At 38.1% G+C, this 21,879-nt stretch overlaps 1 protein-coding gene across 1 annotated transcript in view; it reads right to left on the bottom strand.

The window, feature by feature from the left end:
* Positions 1 to 21,879, bottom strand: part of Plxdc2 (plexin domain containing 2) — a 302,801-nt gene that overhangs the window by 39,921 nt on the left and 241,001 nt on the right. Inside the window, exon 10 of the mRNA XM_090318997.1 lies at positions 4,321 to 4,381. Within this exon, the coding sequence (XP_090175123.1) occupies positions 4,321 to 4,381 (61 nt within the window). The remainder of the gene's footprint in view (positions 1 to 4,320; positions 4,382 to 21,879) is intronic.

Raw genomic sequence — 21,879 nt, 5'->3', positions numbered from 1 at the left:
CTATTTCTGTTTATCCATGTATCTGTTTCATTCAGATTCTTTTTATCTTTGTCTATTCAGAACACTTAAGCCCCAAAACCTTCTTGCTTTCTTTTGTTCATCATTCCAATTGCTCTAATAGTATTAAGCATTTTAAGCTATTTTTAACTAATTTTTAATATTGTTTAAAGTAAGAGTCTTCTCTTCTAAGGCAGTTCAAGGCAGGCATGTGTGGAGTATTACTCACCCTCACCCTTTCCAAGCTCCAGAGATTCATCTCCTGCGACCTTAGCTGGGCTGGCTATGCTACTCAGCTGTACTTTGGTTTGTCTACTTTCCCACTGTGCTCAGAGTCAATTTTTTCACTATTTACTCTACTCAAAACTGCCACCCCACAATGATTCTCTTATTTTACACTTGGAGATCACCTTTTATCTCTTGGATAAAAGAAATGCAATTAGAAAACTCAAGTAGCATCCACACATGTGCAATTCACAAACCAAAAGCAATCCAGTATTACTTTTCAACACTACATTTTTCTACCCCATGCACAGAAATTCCAGTTTTAGGATCATGAGAGAAAGTGTATGCATTTAATTCAAGGAGCCATGCATACAGTTTGATGTTGTAGCAAAATTCGGGAAATAATGTCCATTTAAGAAAAAAGGCAGGGTAAGGAAAATCTAATTATGAGAGGGTAAACTTTAGGAAGGCAGAGCTTGGTAGGCTTTTGTTTGTTTTTAATTTCCTTGCTACCACATTCCAGTAACTAAAAAGGTTCTTGGGAAATCATGAACACACAACAAATATTTGTCAAGTAAATGAATTACAACCACATACCACAGAATATAGAGCTACAAAATAAAAAAGAAACGAGGAATTGCATACTACTACAAAAAAGAGAATAAAAAATTTCTCAATGATAAATCCAAAACTCAGAATAGTTTTACTTTTAATAGGGACAGGCAGAGATACAAATAGAATGCTTCTTAGTCACTGATATTTCCAGTTCTTTTAAAAATTGTTTTATAAGCATGAACTCATTTTACAGAGGGGATTCATTGTAATATTTTTGACATGCACATAATGTACTTTGATCAGATTCATCTGACCTACATTACTTTTAATGAACCAAGTTTTGGAGGCTTTCATTCTATTATTTTCCTGCAGAATATAGTGTACGTAAAGCCTGTTTAATCACATCTTCATTTTTTAGTGGGTATTTAAATTACATTAAACATCGAATAGGTTATAAAGTTTTATATATATATATATATGTATATATAAGGGGCCAGGAGTTTGGCCTAGTGTTAGAGCACTTGCCTAGCATGCATGAAGACCTGAGTTCGATTCCTCAGTATCACATACATATTAAAAAAGCTGGAAGTGGTGCCGTGGCACTAGTGGTAGAACACTAGCCTTGAGAAAGCCCAAGGATAGTGTTCAGGCCCTGAGTTCAAATCCCAAGACTTGCAAAAAATATAAAAAAGAAGAGAAATTTAAAATATTTTCTTAGTATTTGCATTCAATTGAGTACCTTATTTTCCACCAGCCATCACCGTCCCCAGCTCTCATCCCACTGATTTGCTCCAGTATGACTTGAACTCAGGACCTGGGCACTGTCCCTGAACTTTTTCACTCAAGGATAGTACTCTATTACTTTGAGCCATAGCACCACTTCCAGTTTTCTGGTGGTTAATCAGAGATAAGAGTTTTATAGACTATCCTGCCAAGGCTGGCTTTGAACTCCAAAACTCAGGCTGAGTAGCTAGGATTACAGGCATGAGCCACTAACACCCAGCTTATTCCTTATTTAAATGATCAGTGTTGAGTACATTGTAGGAACCTCCAGCCTTCGGCAGACCCATTTCTTCAAGTATGCCACCTTTTCTCTCTTGCAGTTGCCAAGAGTGGATAAAGAATGTGCTGAGAACGCATCAGCTCAATACAGGGAAGCACTGACATGAAGAGCCTTGGGTCTATTTCAATTCCTCCTAAGAAAGAGAATGTATCCTTCAATGCGTCTGTCCAGCAAGTCTCACAGACCTCTTGAATTCCTTGGGCACAAGTGGACACTTGCAGATGGAACTCCATCTGCCTTCGGAAGCTCTTGTGAATCTTACTGGGTGAGGATATAGAGAATGCTAGGTTGCCATTGTACCTTTCCACCTAGCTCTGGAACCCAGGCCCCTTCATGGAACGTGTGCTGAGTTAGGCTTTCTTTCTCACTGGGCTCAAACACATGCCTAATCTTTACACAGTGACCCCACTTCTTAAGCCTAAAAAGTAAGTGCTCCTTATACCCATCACAAGAATCCATATGATTCATATGAATTCATTCATGAGAAGGAAATGTCAACCTTAGCTTCAGGTACAGAAACTGGATGGGAGTAGATAAATTTGTTTACTTATCTGTAGTATAAGAAAATAACTGCACTCCACCAAGCTAGAAATAAAGTTGCTGGTAATTAAATTATAGAAAGAAAAGGGATACATGGAGTGCTATAGAATTCAATAGACTGAGTTATTCAGGAGCAGAGAGAATAATTAAATTTATCCGTGTAGTTTGAGTGGTTAGCCCAGTCTACTGAACACAGTAACTTCCACACATATCTCCCTGATCAGACTTACAATAGCACAGCTTCCTTTGTTTTCCATGGCTCATAGTGAGACCGTTTTTTCACTGAAGTGAAAAATAAATGTCTGACCTACATTCTAACTCTTTATGAAATAGAGACATTCATTTTGACTATTTCTTTGGCCCCATGTGAAGGGTTGAATTCCAGGTCCTGTGGTCACTAAGCTCTAGTTGGTCAACTGTGGCTGTATTCATTGAGTGAGGAAGGCTTCCACCACGCTTCCCTGAAAGCGTGCCACAGCCACATTGTTCATTTCTGAGTAGTTATTTGGAGATAAGAATCTCACAGGCACTTTTGTGGCCCCGGGTTGCCTTGGAACCACTGTTCTCAGATCTCAGCCTCCTGAGTAGCTAGGATTACAGGCTTGTGCTACCAGCACTCAGCAATTATAGACTTTTATTAACTAAAAACCACTATGATCTGACAACACAAAAATACTTGGTCGATGCATTTTTCTTTCTGAACTGTATTGTTAGATTAGGGAAATGAGATTGATTCAGATGGGACTCTCGGTACTGTAATTCCCCAATGGAATGATGAGTTGATGGAAGGTACATTTGCAGTACTTTAGGTTCAAGAGTGCTATTTTGATTTCACTTATTTGTTTTAGCTTTCATTGATTATTTTTTAAAAAATTATCAGTAAGTAGTTGTTCAAAGGAGTTACCATTTAATAAAGCAGTTTATACACATATAAATGCATCTTGATCTCATTTTATTTATTTTTGAGATAGCATCATACTATAGTTTCCAGGTAACTCCTGAACTCAAATGATCCTCTCATCTTACCTTCCCAATTGCTAGGATTACAGGAGTGTACCACCATAGCCACCTTCAAGAAGATTCTTGAAGTAGCATTTCTTCACGATTTTCACGAAACATTCTCCCAGAAATGAAATTTTCAGTTACAAGTAACTATTGAGTTCCTTACAGCTTTTAAAATAGCACTTCAACATAATCTGCTTTGTTGACTGTGGAAAACTTGTGGAATTATTCATAACATTTACTGAAAAATTATGTCTTAACAACTTAATAATGGGTGAGGGAAGAAATACTTCTCCTCATGAACCACGGAAGAGCTAGATGACATTGAAATAATTGTGTAAATGGAATTCCCTAGAAGACTTAAATTGATGAAAACTGCTGTGGTAGTCTCACACCGTTGCTTGAGTCATTTCAGGGCATGCCTGCTCCTGAATGGACCTCAGACCATGCCTCAGAACAGCTAGCTACGTCATACCCACATGCATTACCTAACACGCTGGTTGCTGCCATCAGCCTTTGCTCCCATACAATTGCTTTTGTTATTTGAGGTAAAAAAAGGTTTCCTCAATGGGAGAAAAGCAGCAAATATTTGGAAGAACTTACCCTTTGCTTGGGTCTTCCCATCCTCACTCTACTGTTCCAAAGCCAGGTTCCAAACATTCTAAGTACTGCCCTCCACTTCTCCCACAGCCTTCTCCACCCTCCTGCTTCTCCTCATGGTAACAGACAGATAAATTTAAATTTTATGATCTATCTGTCTATCTATTTATTTATCTATCTTCTATGCCATTGACTCCAAGGTCTAACACATAACAAGAGCTCAATGACGTCTCATGTTTCTAATTTTCACTATAGTAGATATTCTTTCCATGAACTCATATCAACAATAGATGGTAGCTAAGTCCTAGGAATCTTATGACAGTGAAACACAAGTGTACCTCTTCTGGGCATCCACTGTCCACCCAGTCCTGTCTGTGACGATCAAATCCACTGGAACATCTTTGAAGAAGACCCATTTGTAGTCCAGCAGGAAAGGAGCGAAGGGAGCAGAAATGAAAAGGGGAAAAAATAAGGTTGGTAAGTATCTGTTTTCCAAACTTTTAGTTTAAGTACATCGACTTTGTTCTGCAGGGCTGGACTGAATGGACATTGTTACTGAATGATCTCTCCCACACTGTCCCAGTATTAAGGACACACAAGGCAGGGTCTCCCTCTGCTCAAGCTGGTCAGACTGTTGGGAGTGACTGGACTTCTACATAAAGGTTATGAGCCATCGCTAGTCTCTGAGTTGGTTGTCTTTATAGATTAAAGAGATGTGCTGGGCATCAGTGCCTCATGCCTGTAATCTTTGCTACTCAGGAGGCCTAAATCTGAGGATCTCATTTCAAAGCCAGCCCTGGCACAAAAAAAAAATCTGTGAGACCCTTATCTCCAATTACCATCAGAAAACCAAGTGGTAGAGTACTAGCCTTGAGCTGAAGAGCTCAGGAACAGTGCCCAGGCCCAGAGTTCAAGCCAACGACCACACCAACCACAAAAAGTCCTCCATCCATCATTAAAACAAGTCAGTGCACACAATAGTTTGCACCACTTTTCATGGTTCTTCTTTTTTAGTTTTAAGTCATATAAACATCTTATTGTACAGGTAAGGGTTAGCATAACATTTTGAGGTATTTTTAAATAGCTGTTAGGAGCGTGGATATGTCTTTGATCCTGCAGTATCCTGCCGGATATGCTAACAATATGCTTTGTTTACTTCTTATTTTTTTTTATTTTTATGGTACTGGAGATTGGACCCGAGGGTCTTGTATATAATAGGCTAGTGCTCTACCACTGTGTTCCAATCCCTAGCCAGACAATATGACTTATGAATATTAGAGATCCTACAACTGGGCCTGAAGTTATATCACATCAGTTTGACCTCTGACACAGCTGGAGATGACAGGAAATCAGGTGACTTGCATGGGGGTCCACTTCTGCCTAGTGGATCCTCATGAAGACCCTGGTCAGCAAGGCTTGCTCTGAACTTCCAGGGCAGGCAATCCCTGTGTGCTGCCACCCCATGTGGCTGGGAGAATTAAGAGAGCTGTCTATATGATTTTTGTGAGAACTGGGAACTTGTGCCTACTCTCTTTCCTGGGCTCTAATCTATGAGGTTTCATTTTCTTCCTTGGCTAACTTTTATCTGATACATGATGACTTAGAATATCACAAGTTTCCTGAGTTATACATTAGTAAGCCGGCAGGTCCAATTACACTATGATTGAATCAGGCCGTAAAAGGTTTGATTGTGCAAGTAGTACAATATCAAGGTTTTGTTCGTTTGTCCTTGACTAGAATAATTTTGTCTTCTCTACCTGTCTTAACACAGGATATTCTTTATAATGCCCAGGAATTACTATCCAGAACATGTTCCAATAAAGCTGAGATTGCATCTCATTTTAATTTTGAGCTATTCTCTCTTATCTATGATACCTCATGGCTTATGTATTATGCCAAATTTGATTGAGAATACTTCATAGTTAATGTGAGTTTTATTGATTATATCTGATATAGCTGGCACAAAAAATTTAGTGCCAGTCTATTAAAATTAAGGTCGGACCTGACTACTTAATTTTAATATTTAGTAAGTATATATGTTTATGTATAATATATGAATCCTATTATTGTTTAATTATCTAACAGTCATTGATTTGTTTTTCAAAATAACTTAAAGCCATTCACCTTTTATCTTTTGTTTCTTACAACACTTACAGTTTTACTTAGCATTTTTTTCCTTCCTTGCGTTGACATGGATACACAGGAGAGTCTTTTGTAAAGATTCTTAAATGGTCATTATGAACCACAGCATGAAAGGGCAAAATTTAATTCAAGTGGAAATGAAAACATCCTTACCATTAACAAAAAGACGATGTCTATCTATCATTCTCTCTGGACAGGACCTGCTGAGGTCAGCTATTTTATGCCCACCAACTGTGTTCAACACATTTAGCACAGAATAGACATCATTAAGTGATTTGGTCCCCATTGGCTAATGCCATTGTAGGTTACCTACTGAGATGTTCATGTGTAGCATGTAGTTAATTTCAGGCCAGGTAAATAATTGATTGTGTCTTTGTCCTTCTTTTTTCCCCCTTCTCCTTCCTACTTTCCTTCCTCCCTCCCTCCCTTCATTCCTTCCTTTTTCCTTCCTTCCTTTCTCCCTCTTTTCCTCCCTCACTCCCTCCATCCCTTCTTTCCTTCCTTCCTTCTTCCTTCCTTCCTTCCTTTTCTTTCTCCTCCACTTCCGCCTCCTTTTTTTTCTTCTCCTTCCTATTTCTCCTCTTCCTCGCCTCCTTCTTTCATCCTTCCTTTCTTATTTTTTTATGGTGGTCCTCAGGGCTAAAGTACTTGAAGTACTGTTTCTGAGCTTTTGTTTTGGTCAGTCCTGGGGTTAGAAATCTGGGCCTGAGCACTGTTCTTGGGTGTTCTCAAGGCTACTGCTGTACCACTTGAGCCACAGCACATCTTCCGGCTTTTTTCTGTGTATGTGGTACAGAGGAATCAAAACCAGGGCTTTGTGCATGCTAGGCAAGCATTCTACGCCATGTTCCCAGCGCCTGAGCTTTTCTTTTTTTTATGACTCAAGGCTAGTATTCTACCACACAAATCAGAGCTTTACCTCTGTTTTTAAGAGTCTCACAGACTTTCGTGCCTGGCTAGCTTTTAACTGCAACCTTCAAATCTCTGCCTCCTGGCCTCCTGTGTAGCTTGTATTACAGTTAAGAGTATAAGCAGTGAACCATCTTCTTCTTCCTTTTTTTTTAAAATTGAGTCTAGTTAAAAATTGAAGAATGTACTACCATTCCCTTTTGGAAGATCAGAAAGCATTGATTTTTCTACAAGAGGGACTTCCTCGATCACAATCAAGGGAAGAACATGGACAATTTCTTCACTCTTGTATGTTTTTATGTATTGTATCCAAATGTGTTCAAAACCAGTGGGATATACTTTTACCTAATAACAGGACATCACCGAAGCTGAAATTTGTGTCACATGAAATATTAACATAGGAAAAGTAGTCACTTAGATGGTAAATTAGTCCCAGGAAATAGTTCAGTAGTGATTTCCTTGCGGTATTAGACAATCCTCCAAGTCACTTCGTGTGAAATTGAGTTCTACTGAAGATTGTCAGTCAATTAAGCAACTCATTTACTTATTTATTCACAATTGGCCCCCTAATAATCTATCTGCAGGTTATTAGGATGAAGAAGGGGAGGGGACACAGGGGGCAAAGAAAAGCAAGGCTTGGTTCAAACAGCTTATACTTTTTATAGCTTACAGCGTCTTAAAGATGAATAAATCAGAAACTGCTGCTTGGGCATTTCTCTAAATAACCAAGTAATCTAAATAGGAGCCAAAAGCAATTACAAGCTAAAGGATATGTGCATGTGTATGAGCGTTATACAAATCAGTTTTAAAAGCCACCTTCATATTACTTCTAAATCCTAAATAAAAAATAAAATCATGGCAGGAATAATTTTTTGTCTCCACTCAGGTACTGTGGTTTCTTTAAAAGTAACTTTTAAAGTATAATATGAACTATGTCATGCTTCAGCTTATTGATCTTTCAATTATTGTTTTTTTTCTGATGCCGGTCATGGGTGCTGACCCTGAGCTTAGCTTTTATGCTCAAGGCTAGTGCTCTCTTACTTGAGCTGTAGTTCTGCTTGCAGCTTTCTAGGTGCTGAGTTAGCAATAAGAGTCTCTTGGGCTTTCCTGTCCATGTTTACTACTGTGGTCTCAGCCCCCTAAGATGCCAGGATTACATATGTGAACCACTGGTGCCTAGCCATTCCAAATTTTTTAAAAAATAGTAATTCAGAAAGAGGTAAGCAGGCACCCTCCTTTCTCATTACACAGCTCTCGTAACATATTCCAGGTACACACATCTCACATTCTAAGAATATCTGCCTTTCCCTCATTTTGCGGGTTCTCTCATGATATCACCTTTCAAAACGTGGTGTTTTTTGCACATATCTGGAAAACAACCCAACTAGTAAAATAATTCAACTCAAGTTTCCCCCAAGAACCATCTCCCCCTCTCACCCAGTGGAGTGAGTCCACAGCGCTTTCTCAGACCTCCTCAACACTAAATGTCCCCATGAACTGTTGTATGGATGGTTGCCTGTATTTGTCAAGGGGGGACAATGGGAAAAGCAGGTGGGACTTGAGTTCAAATTTTGTCTTAGCACAAAACATGTGTAATCCTTGGCAAGTTATTTTCCCTTTCCCTTTTTAAAAATTTGGGTTCATGTGGGAGAAGATCTTTACTAATCATATAACAGACAAAGGCCTCATATCTAAAATACATCAACAGCTCAAAAAATTGAATCACTCCAAAACTAATCTCCAAAGAAACAACCATCCCATTAAAAGATGGGCCAAAGACTTAATGAATGTCTTCTCCGCAGAAGAAATAAGAATGGCCTATAAACACATGAAGAAATGCTTCACATCTCTGGCCATAAAAGAAATGCAAATCAAAACAACTCTAAGATTCCACCTCACTCCAGTTAGAATGGCCAGGATCAAGAAATCTAATAACAACAGATGCTGGAGGGTATGTGGCCAGGAGGGATCACTACTACACTGTTGGTGGGAGTGCAAACTCATTCAACCACTATGGAAAGCAGTATGGCAGTTCCTCAAAAGACTAAACATAGAGCTCCCCTATGACCCAGCAATTCCACTATTTGGTATTTACCCAATCGTCCAGAAACAAGAACATACTAAATCCACTAGCACAAGATATTCATTGCAGCACTATTTACCATAGCAAAGATATGGAACCAACCCAGATGTCCCTCAGTTGATGAATGGATCAATAAGATGTGGTATGTATACACAATGGAATTCTATGTTGCTGTCAGAAAGAGCGACATCACCCCATTTGTAAGGAAATGGAAAGACTTAGAAAAAATCATATTAAGTGAAGTAAGCCAGACTCAAAGGAACATAGGCTCACTGGTTTCCCTCATTTGTCACAATCAGTAGAAACCTTGGGCTCTCCTAGCAGAGATTTACAGTAGAACAAAACCTGGATACATAAGGCCATACAATATGACACTAAATGAAAGGACCTCTAGGATATAGAAACAAAAGCCATATATTGAGTGATTGTTGTCCTTCATGTACTATGTTATCTCTCATCTCTTTTGCTGTCCCTTGGTTATCTCATATTGTTACAATATTTTACCTTGTTATCTGATATTTTGTATACAGCCTTATTTGGTTATTTGAAGTTGGATAGGTAAGGGGGAAAAAAGATGAGGGGTTGGGGATGGGGGGAGGGAAATGGGGACCAAGACATGAGAAAGGGTATCAATGTTTTTGAAATAATGCAACTTCTATCTGGTGACTATAATGTAACCCTTCTATTAATTGCAATAAAATATATGAAAAAATGGATTCTATTGCATCATTACAAATTAGAATTGAATATGTTTTAACAGTGTAAAGTAATATTATGTATATATATGTATATTCAATGTGAAGCAATTAAATTAAGCTAATTAACCTATTCATAGCTTCAAATACTGATTCTTTTTTATGGTGAGACTATTTGATATTTATTTTTGTAGCAGTTTTGAAATACATGAAATACTTTTATTAAGTATAATTTCCATCTTGCTCTTCAAATCTCAAAACGTTTTGCTCCTGTTTGATCAGAATTTTATTAGCCATAATTTATTTTTTTCCTTTTTAAGCCCCTTCCCTCATTTGTAAATGAGGTAAGGGAGATTATGTAAAAATAAAATGTTGAATATGATTTCAAAATTGATACCTGTTTTCATCATTAAGTAATATCTAAGTATTGGTATAAAGCAAAGTTGACAATGAAAGAAAAAGGAGTGAGGTTTGCAGCTGATAGACAAGACTTAGAAATGCTTAGGAATTTATTCTATGCATTATATTAATATGAAATGTTTTTTGTACAAAAAGCCTATCATAATTGGTGATTAGTTCTATAGAAACTTAAGAGACAAAAGTTTTCACTTGTTGTAATGTAAGGGCTAAATTATTATTTGTTATTAATAAAGGTAACACTGTTTTGTAAATATATACCAGAAAGTATAAAATGAAAAATATCTGAGCACTGAATTACAAGTGAACAACAATTGGTTCCAAATTGTTTGATTTTTGAGTTATTCTCACCTTATCATTAATTCATAAGGAGCCATCATTCTATACTTCATTCAATTTCAAGGATGTATTGACTCCAAAGTGCCCCAACCCATATGTAAATTTTATTTTATTTTTTGCCTGTCCTGGGCCTTGAACTCAGGGCCTAAGCACTATCTTTGTAGAGGTCTACCACTTGAGTCACAGCACCATTTCTGGCTTTTTATCTATGTATGTGGTACCGAGGAATCGAACTCAGGTCTTTATGCATGCTAGGCAAGCACTCTACCACTAGGCCAAACTCGTGGCCCCATAAATTTTATGTTTTAAAAGGCAGCCTAGACAGGGTCAGGAGTGTTTTACTAAACAATTGAACTTATGTCATGTTGTGGGGGAGATAAAATTTCTACAAAAGAAAATATAGGAAAGAAACTCTCCAGAATCTGAAGGCGTTCTGAGAGTTAGTTTCTAGATCAAGAAGTGAGCAATCTTTTTCTATAAGGACTCCAACAGCAAATATGCTAGGATTTGCAGGTGATGAACATTTTTGTCTTATTCATTTGGTACATAAGCAGATTTGGCTAATAAATATGGGCTAATAAACCTTTATTTACAAAATCAGAAAATGCATCGTATTTGTTTTACATTCTACAGTCTGCTAAAGTTTATTGCAGGTTATTATATAAAAGTAAATGTCTGTAGAGTTCTGGAGATTTTAGAGTTAACATTGCATCCAGGTATCTTGATTTATATGGTTCTTATAGCATTAAGTCCATTAGGGTGCACCATGTTAATGGAAAAATCGATTGTACAGCTAGAAAACTAGTGTGAAAAATGACAGTCTACATACAAACAGAAATAGTACTTTTCAAAAGAAGTGGCACTGTTGCTCAAGTGGTAGAACAGTAGCCCTGAGCCAAAGAGTTCAGGGACAACACCCAAGCCCACAGTTCAAGCTCCATGACTGAACTCCCTCCTCTCCCAAAAAAGAGAAAAGTTAAAAAGAAGCAAAAATATTTAGATTTAATATTTTAAAACCTAACAAAATTCATCATAATGTAAGAGAATGATCCTACAGGTTATGGAAAATATTTTTTTTCAAATATTGGAACATTTTATTATAGACAAGCTCATAAAATCTAAAGTGCCAATCACATTCATCGTTGCTCTGAATATCAATTAGCAAAAGTTCATACCTTGTTTACCTTATAGGGTTTCTTTGATGTTTCTAATTGGCCTTAAACAATTGGCTAAGGGCAATTTTACCCATATACTATTTCCTCTAAAATCAACAAACGAGAATTCCGAAAAACACAGTTTTACAGAATTTTCATGTCTGATCACTTGTATATACAGTTCTGGAGTAAGAAATGAACCTGTTAGCAACGTAGTATAGAGACACTACTGCAGGATACATGATGAAATTTAAATAGTAAATGTCACATAGTTAAGTAAGTATTTGTAGCATTTCCCCCCCTTTCTCTCTATAACTCTCTCTCCCTCCTTCTCCCCCCCCCTCTCTCTGTGTGTGTGTGTGTGTGTGTGTGTGTGTGTGTGTGTGTGTGTATTACTGGGGTTTGAACTCATACCTTTGCATTCACTCAACTTCCTTGCTTGGCTGGTACTCTACCACTTGAGCTGCACCTATAGCCCTGCTTTTCGTTGTAGAATTGAATGTGGGATCTCAGGGAATTTCCTGTTTAGCTTGGGTTCAAATCTCTATGATCTAGATCTCAGTCTTGTCAGTAGCTAGGTTTCGAGATGAGCTACTGATTTTTAAACATGCATTTAATAGGACAAAGGCCCAGGTTTTGATCTAGATTTCTAGGATGTATAATAGTCCTATCGCATGCTTAGAAAACACAACAGACAACATTATCCTTCCCATGCTGCTACCTCATCTTAAAATTCAACTTTTCTTTCTTTCTCCAAATGACTGGTAAGAAATAAAACTACCTATTGATTAAGTTTTCACAAGGAAAATTATTTTTTGTTGCAATTGCTATCTAGTAATAACTATCCTCTATTCAGTGTCAGAATGTGTAGGGAGAGAAAGAATTAATGTTGGAAGAAAACCAGCAATATTTAGGCTATTCTGGAAATAGGAAATCCTTGAAAAAGTCTTTCTAATTAACAGGCACATTCATGTTGGCAAAATGTCCTCAATTGTTCATTTTCATGGATTTAAGGAAATGAAGAATATATAAAAGTAGACTGAAATTTGCATTCAAATCATGTCATGCAGAAGCAAAGTTAATTATATACTGGGCAATCCTCTAAATCCAGATTAGGGCAAAGTAATTAGTAACAGCCTAGAGCTGCTAACTTTCCTTTTTTCCCCTTTTTTTTCTACAAGTACTGGGGTTTGAAAGAAGGGCCTCCCCATTTGCTTAGCTCGTACACTACCAGTTGATCCAGCCCTCCAACCCTATTTTTTGTTGGTTATTTTGGAGATAACATCCTCTGCATATTCCTCAAACTGTAGTCCTGTGGATCTCAGCCTCTTGAATAGCTGTGAAAATCACATTATGATGTTCCAACAATCTCACTGTGCACATGACAGACTGATAATGGAAATAATTGACATCTTAGTAGTTAGCAACATTCCAGCCATTCCAGTGTTTACTGAAGACAATCATCAAATTTTCACTGTTTCCCCTAGATGGATTATTAAATTTGGCAGCGACCATTTCACCTAATTTTGTTTTTTATTAAGAATGTTTTAGAAATACATCAAAGTTTTTCCTGATCGAAAAATTCTGATGAGAATTGTTTTTCCTGCAATGGGAAGCGATTGATCTGTGTAACTGTTTTATAACTGGGATCTTTGTTTGCAAACAAACAAAGTTGCTAACAGTGTCAATCGCATTTCCCCCAGTGCACTCTCTCCAGTTCTGGGGCTTGAACTCAGGCCTGGGCACTGTCCTTGAATTTTTTCCAGGCTAGTGCTCTACCACTTGAACCACAGCATCACTTCTGGCTTGTTCTGTGAATGTGGTACCAAGGAATTGAACCCAGGGCTTAGTGCATGCTAGGCAAGAACTCTACCACTTAGACCACATTCACAACCCTTCTTTCAATTTTCTACAGTCTGGAAACATATTTTATACATTTTTAACATTCATAGCACCTAGTAGAGATAAAAAACTGCTGATTTGAAGGAAAAGAGAAGAAATTTTAGCATCATTCCATAAAGGAGAAATCTAAATAATGCCCTCCAAACCCTGACTAACACTTCAGATTCTTTCACCACAAAAGTTAAGGTGAGCAAAGAGACAGGAGAAAATTTCAGTTGTTGATGAATAAATTCTTTTAGAATCTGGTTTCTTACCCTCATCTATACTTCCTTGCTCTTTTGGTAGAACAGAAAGGGTGAGCTCAGGGAAGAAGGGAGGAAAAAACAAGAAAAAGAAAAGTGATTTCTCCTGTAGGCTATGAGCCACTGAAGCGAATAGTCAACAATAAAGAAACCTACGGGATGTTTCAGGATTCCATTTTGTGACACCCTTCCTTAAAAACTTTCTGACTTTTTGCCAGTGTTACACTTCAGTGGATCCTCTAAACCCGAAAGGTGAATAGAAAGTGTACTTAGCAACCTTGACTTTGTGGTTGGCTCAGAAAAAGGAATGCAAAATCTTGGCTTCTGGTGTACGGCTACTAAATTTTTACCTAGAAAGTTTTCTCAGAGTCCTCTATCTTCATCGGGAGCATCAATATATGAATCATCTCACCTCTCACCTGCTAGGAAAGCAAATGTGGATTCTGACAGGGGATGAAAATCTGTCAGAAGAAATGATGGTCTCTTCAAAGAAAGGTCATCATCCTAATTTATCACTCTATTATGGATGAGTCTCAGCATTGAACCTGGAATGTTGAGGATGACAGAGAAAACAATGAAGATGACATTTCTAGATTATGGTAACTTCACTTTGCTGATGAGCCACAATCCTTTAGAAAATAAGTCCTTAGAAGTAGAAGAGAACTTACAGTATGGGAAAGAGGAACCCATGTGTGGGTCGGGCAAATAATGTCTTTGTCTTCCCCTGTCTGACTACTTACGAGACAAAGTTTAATCCCTGTTGGAAATAATCTGCAGAAATAATATCAAGGTGGATTAAGAATGTAGTACTTTTGAATCAGGGACACAGGCAGGAATCACTGATTAGAAATCTGTTCAGCATGAAGAGAGAGTTTGGAGAAGACCTCAGTGCCTGCTCTAGAGGGCAAAACAGAGTGAGAAGGCCTGGCTGACTACAGAGGGCATCTGACACCACCAGATTTTATCCTTTCAGTATTTGGAGTTCTACTTTTTCAAAAATGTAACTGCTGCCTAAGAAGAAACAGTTACTTAATCTAGCCTTGTCTTCCTTGTATTTTATAATGTCACTAAATCTTTCAGACAAGCTATATGAGCTCATTTGAAGTATGATAATCAAACATTAATATTTTTCTGTGTTCCTAGAACCTGAACGATCAGGCTAAGTTATAGCTACAAAATGAACTGTCTTATAGTCATTTAAAAAACATTAACCTTAGAAGGTATTTGTTTGGGCTGGGCATAGTGGCTCATGCCTGGAATTGTAGCTACGCAGGAGGCTGAGTTCTGAGGATGAAGGTTCAAAGCCAGCTTGGGCACAAAAGGACTCTTATCTCCAATTAACCTCTGAAAAGGGAAACTGGGGCTTGGGTCAAGGCGGTAGCCTTGGGCTGAAGTGCTCAGGGACAGCGCCCAGGCTGAGTTCTAGCCCTATGATTCACAAAAATATAATAATAATAATAATAATAATAATAATAATAATAATGTAAATAAGAAATAAAAAGAAGGTATTCGTTTAAAGTTTTTTTTTCTTTTTTAATGTTTTAGCAGTAGTGGAGTTAGAACTCATGGCCTCCTACTTTCTGGGTTGGAGCCCTACCGCTGGAGTCATGTTTCCAGTCCTATTTTTTGCTGATTGTTTTAGCATACTTTCAGCCTGTGATGGCCTTGAGGTGTGGCTGCCCAGATTTCAGCCCTCTGTGAACTTAATATCACAGTGGTGAGCTACTAACTTTCGGTTTGTTTAAAAAATGTTTGATACTAGGCTTCATCCCACAGATGCAAGGCTGGTTTAACATTCACAAATCAATCAATGTAATACATCACATCAATAGAGCTAAGGATAAGAATCATATGATCATTTCTCTGGATGCAGAGAAGGCATTTGACAAAATACAACATCCATTCATGTTGAAAGCACTAGAAAAAAATAGGAATAAGAGGTACATTCCTCAAAATAGTGAAAGCCATATATGAAAAACCTACAGCCAGTATTATACTAAATGGTGAAAGACTGGAACCATTCACCTTAAAATCAGGAACTAGACAGGGATGCCCACTCTCTCCACTTCTCTTCAATATAGTGCTGGAACCCTTAGCCAGAGCAATAAGGCAAGAAAAGGACATCAAAGGGATCCACATAGGGAAAGAAGAAATTAAACTATCCCTATTCGCAGATGACATGATCCTCTACTTGAGTGACCCAACAAACTCCACTCCCAAACTTCTAGAATTAATAAACTACTTTAGCAAAGTGGCAGGATACAAAATTAACCTTCAGAAGTCAGTAGCCTTCTTGTACACCAACAATACACAAACAGAAGGCCAAATCAAGAAAATGATCCCATTTGAAATAGCCCCCAAGAGAATAAAATACTTAGGAATATACTTAACCAAAGATGTAAAGGAATTATTCAATGAAAACTATAAAACCCTAATGAATGAAATTAAAGAGGCCACTAGGAAATGGAAAGACATCCCATGCTCATGGCTAGGGAGAACCAACATAGTGAAAAAGGCTATACTGCCAAAATTGATATACAAATTCAATGCAATCCCCATCAAAATCCCAAAGACATTCTTTATGGAAATTGAAGATATAATCCAAAGATTCATGTGGAACAAGAAAAGACCTAGAATAGCCAAAACAATTCTAGGCAAAAAGAGCAATGCTGGTGGTATTACAATACCAGACTTCAAACTCTACTATAGAGCCATAATAACAAAAACTGTTTGGTATTGGCACAAAAACAGACCAGAAGATCAGTGGAATAGAATAGAAGACCCAGAAATAGAACCACATACCTATAGTCAACTTGTATTTGACAAAGGAGCCAAAGATATACAATGGAACAAACACAGCCTATTCAATTATTGGTGCTGGCAAAACTGGGCAGCCACATGCAGAAAACTAAAAATTGACCCTAGCCTTTTGCCATGCACAATCATTAATTCAAAGTGGATCAAAGACCTCAATGTCAGACTGGAAACCATGAAACTGCTACATGATAAAGTAGGAGAGACACTGGAACTCATAGGCATAGGCAAAAGATTCCTGAACAGAATCCCAGGGTCACAACAGATTGGAGAGAGACTCGATAAATGGGACTACCTAAAAATAAAAATTTCTGTACAGATAAAAACATAGTCACCAAAGTAGAGAGACAGCCAACCAACTGGGAAAAGATATTCACCAATAATACATCTGACAAATGCTTAATATCCAGTATCTACAGGGAACTCAAGAAACTAATCCCTCCCAAACCTAATAAACCATTCACTAAATGGGCAAGGGAACTAAAGAGAGACTTATCAGAAGAAGAGATTAAAATGGCAGAAAAGCATATGAGAAAATGTTCATCATCTATGATCATAAAGGAAATGCAAATAAAAACAACCCTAAGATACCACCTTACTCCAACAAGAATGGCCAAGATTTTGAACTCAGACAATGACAGTTGCTGGTGGGGTTGTGGAGAAAAAGCAACCCTACTACACTGCTGGTGGGAATGCAGACTAGTTCAGCCACTCTGGAAAGCAGTGTGGAGGTTTCTTAAAGAACTGAAAATAGACCTTCTCTACGATCCCGCCATACCACTTCTGGGCATCTATCCTAAACATCATGACCCAAGATATGATAAGGACACCTGCTCAGCTATGTTCATCTCTGCACTATTCACAATAGCCAGGCGATGGAAACAAGCCAGATGCCCTACTGCAGATGTATGGATATAGAAAATGTGGTATATATACACAATGGAATTCTACATAGCCAACAGACAAGATAAAATAATGGCATTCACAGGGAAATGGATGAATCTAGAGCGAATCATGTTGAGTGAGACAAGTCAAGACCTAAGGAACAAAAGGAGCATGGTATCCTTAATATGCGGCTATTAAATCCAAAGAATACAAGAGCAAGGACTCAATAACTGCATACCCAAAGCTATGGATATGGTAATAGAAATATAAACATAACTATATAGACATAAAAATCTATGACTCTATAGAATGTTTTTTTCTTAAATTAATATGTTTCTATGACATACAAACCCTTAGCCTAATTTTGATTAAGTTCTAAATACTAAGTCCCAGTGATTGTAAATAGGGATTCCCTCCTTGAACACTTGTTTGTTAAACTTGTCATTTAAAATATGATGTAAAAATCAACATTAATAAATTCTTTAAAAAATGTTTGATACTATACCTCTATGTCTTTCAGGAGATATATTTATGAGATAACTTTGCTAAGATTTTTATTAACTTAGGTTTTCATTTTATACATATCTGTTAGCCCATATTAGTTTTTGATGGGCCATTGATCAAAGAACTTGTTTTCTATTCATAGTTAAAGTTCATAATAAATTGTATCATCAATTAGTGTGTGTGTGTGTGTGTGTGTGTGTGTATGTATCCTTCGGCTGTCCCTGAGCTTTAGTGCTCAAGGCTAGTATTCTACTACTTTGGGCCAAAGCTCTATTCAGGCTTCTTGTTAGGCTGTATTTAATTAGAGATAAGAGTCTCACAGGCTTTCCTAACTGGGCTGGCTCCGAACTGTAAACCTCAGATTTCAGCCTACCGAGTAGCTAGGAGTACAGGTGTGAACCAACACCACTCCATGAGCTTCTAAATTCTTAGAAACAGTGTTTTTTTTCCTTAAAAAATATAAATCAAATTTCATACAGCAAATTTTCTAAAACTTTTTGCAAGGTGAATGGGATATATCCAAGATGATTCCCTTATTATTGAAAAAGAGAAACTGGGGGTACATGTAGATATACATATAAATATGATAGATATGCCCTGAATGCATGTACGTGCCTGTAATTCACGTTGTTTTTAAATTCCAAGTGATACTACCAATGTTCAAGTAATAAGATGTTGGAAGCTGAACACGGGGCTCACGTCTACATTCCTAGGCTAAGATATGCAGGATTATGGTGTCAGGGTCAGTGTAGCCAGAAAAGTCTATGATATATCATATCCAAACTAATTAGCAAAATGGGAGGCTGGAGCTGGGACTCAAAAAATAATGCATGGTTTTATTAGAGGCTTTTAGGACTGAGAAATCTTGCCTTTCCCCTCCGTTTAGACTTCATCCAACAGGTGAGAAGGTTTTCCAGATTGTGCTAGGCTTCAGGTCCTACCAGTCATGCATTAATACATGCATTCTACTGTAAGAAAAAGTATATTCCTTCCATACAGCCATTCTTTATTCTACATCAGATTTGTTAAGCATATAAAAATATCAAATTACTATATGCAAATTCCATCAGAGTTTTATTCAGTTCATGTTTACCAATGTTCTATGCCTTACAAAAGACAGGCAAAAAAACGGATTTTAAGAATTGGGGTGTGAAGCAATTTTCTGCTTCATAAAATGCAGTTAATGCCACCTTATGCTAGGACAAATATTTTTAGCTGTGTAGGTTTTGTGTTATTTTTTCCTTTAGATTTGCTTTTAATGAAAATGAATTTAATGCGCATACAAGCACACACACACCCTCACACTGAAAAAATACAGCAAAGAGTCATATAAGCATTCATGGAATATGTGGACAGATCTGAATTGATAACCCCTGGCTTACAACGTACACACACACCCCAAACCCATGCTATTTTCCTGTTCATTTGCTATAACTGCTATATCATTTTGATCTGGGCCTTCATTTGTTATTTCTTATTTCCTGTAAGTGACAACTGGAGTAATTTATTTATCCCACTGTCACTGTTTGTTTCACTAAACCCACCCTGACCACAGACAATATTTTTTCCTAACTAGATTGTGGCGAATATATAGCATAGCTTCTTCCCTAATCAGCACATTTGTTATATTTCTTCCCTTTATTGGGCAAGCAACTGCAGTAAAGAGCCAGATAGTAAATATTCTGAGCTAGTGAGCCATATGTTCTGTGTTACAGAAATTCCATTGTGGAAGACAAGTAGATTAACGTAGAAATTCCAGCACTACCCTAGATGTTGCATATGCCAGTGTAGCCATGACATAGACAACAGCAGGGACTGGAGGACAATCACAGTACCAGAAAGGCCTTTGATAAGCGAGCATATAATTTATGGAGAAAACATTCTATGTTTAAGAGAACCAGGTGCTGGTGGCTCAAGCCTGTAATCTTAGCTATTTAGGAGGCTGAGACCTGAGGACTGAAGTTCCAAGCTTCCCCGGGCAGAAAAGTCCTTGAGAGTCTAATCTCCAATAAACTGGAAGGAGTTGGGCCGGGAGTTTGGTGGTAGAGAGCTTGCCTAGCATGCGCGAAGACCCAGATTCGATTCCTCGGTACCACATACAAAGATAAAGCCAGAAGTGGTCTGCGGCTTACGTGGTAGAGCACTAGCCTTGAGAAAACCCAAGGACAGTGCTCAGGCCCTGAGCTCAAGCCCAGGACTGGCAAAAAAAAAAATAGAAAAGAAAAACAAACTGGAAGTGGAACTGTGGACAATCTCTGGACTTAAGCAAAAGAAGCTCAAGGACAGCACCCAGGCCCTTAGTTCAAGACTCAGGAAGAGAAAGTGGGGGGAAAGGAGGAAGGGAGGGAGACAGAAAGAGAGAAGGGAGAAGAGACACAAGAGGGGGTGAGGGAGGGAGGGAGGGAGATGTGAGGGAGAGAAGGGGACAGAGGTAAAGACAGAGACAGAAAAGAGAGGAGACACTGACTGAATAGAATACATGACAGCAAACCAGAGGCCATGGCACTTTTAGGGGACAGATAAGATGTGTGTGTGTGTGTGTGTGTGTGTGTGTGTGTGTGTGTGCCTATCCTCAAGGCTAGCATTCTGTGACTTGAGACAACTCCACTTTTGCTTTTTGATGGTTAATTGGAGATCAGTATCTCACTGACTTCCTTGCCTGGGCTGGCCTCCTGAGTCGCTAGGATTACATCACGAGCCACAGGTGCTCAGCTTGCTAAATGGCATTTTTACAGACAATGTTGTACTCAGTTAAAACTTTGTGCTTTCTTGTTTGTTTGTTTGTTTGTTTGTTTTCGCCAGTCCTGGGCTTGAGCTCAGGGCCTGAGCACTGTCCTTGGACTTTCTCAAGGCTAGAGCTCTACCACTTGAGCCTCAGCACCACTTCCGGCTTTTTTTTTTCTTCTACGTATGTGGTACCAAGGAATGAAACCCAGGTCTTCATATATGCTAGGCAAGCACTCTACCACTAGGCCAAACTTCCAGCTCCATCTTCCTTGTTTGTTACTTAAGATAATCCTGTGGTAGCAGAGGAAAGTGCCTGAAGACTTTGAGCCCAGTTTTAGAAATAGTAGATCAAAGATTATCTTCTCTTTCTAGGGAGAAATACCTGGGTCTGTGAGGACCGTGCAGAGATAAACTGGTATGCCAGCTTCTGAGATGTGGGCGTAAACACACAGAAGAAGATGAACTTGTAGTTCTCCCATAGAAAACAAAATCTTCCCATACTGGATAAAATAATGGCTGCATGCTATTTTAGCTATTCACAAATTCTGTCTTTCCTTTCTCCTTTGGAACTCTATTATTTTTCCTAATCGGAACTTTTTTTCTAAGTGCTAGTCATTTGGCTGAACTCAGGGACAGACTCCTCTCAAAGGTGGTGCTGTACCACTAGAGCCACAGCTCTACTTCTGGGTTGTGTTTTGTTAGTTTTTTTTTTAAAGAAGAATCTCATGAACTCTCCCACACCAGCTGGCTTGGAACTGCAATTCTCAGATCTCAGCCTCCTGAGTAGCTGAGATCAAAGGCATGAGTTATTCATGGATGCCAGGCTCCAATCTCAGATTTTTATTTCTTTTTAGTAGCAACTCTATCTTGTCAATGACACCTTCTTCCTGAACATAACCTCAGTTATGGCTAAAGAAAATTTCTTACGTATATCTTATGACAAGCCAATCCAAACAAATTTTGATGGTCCAGGGTTCACAAGACTTTAAGTGGGCCTTATGGAGTATTCATCTCTTTCTCTGATAGATAATCCACAGCTAGGATTCCCTGTCTATGATTGGAGAAGCTGCATGTACAACAACAA

Source organism: Megascapheus bottae, chromosome 26 (genome assembly GCF_031878675.1).
Source record: "Megascapheus bottae isolate mThoBot1 chromosome 26, mThoBot2.hap1, whole genome shotgun sequence".
Lineage (NCBI taxonomy): Eukaryota > Metazoa > Chordata > Mammalia > Rodentia > Geomyidae > Megascapheus > Megascapheus bottae.
Note: the sequence above shows the minus strand (reverse complement) of the source record. Positions and strands in the feature narration are given on the sequence as shown.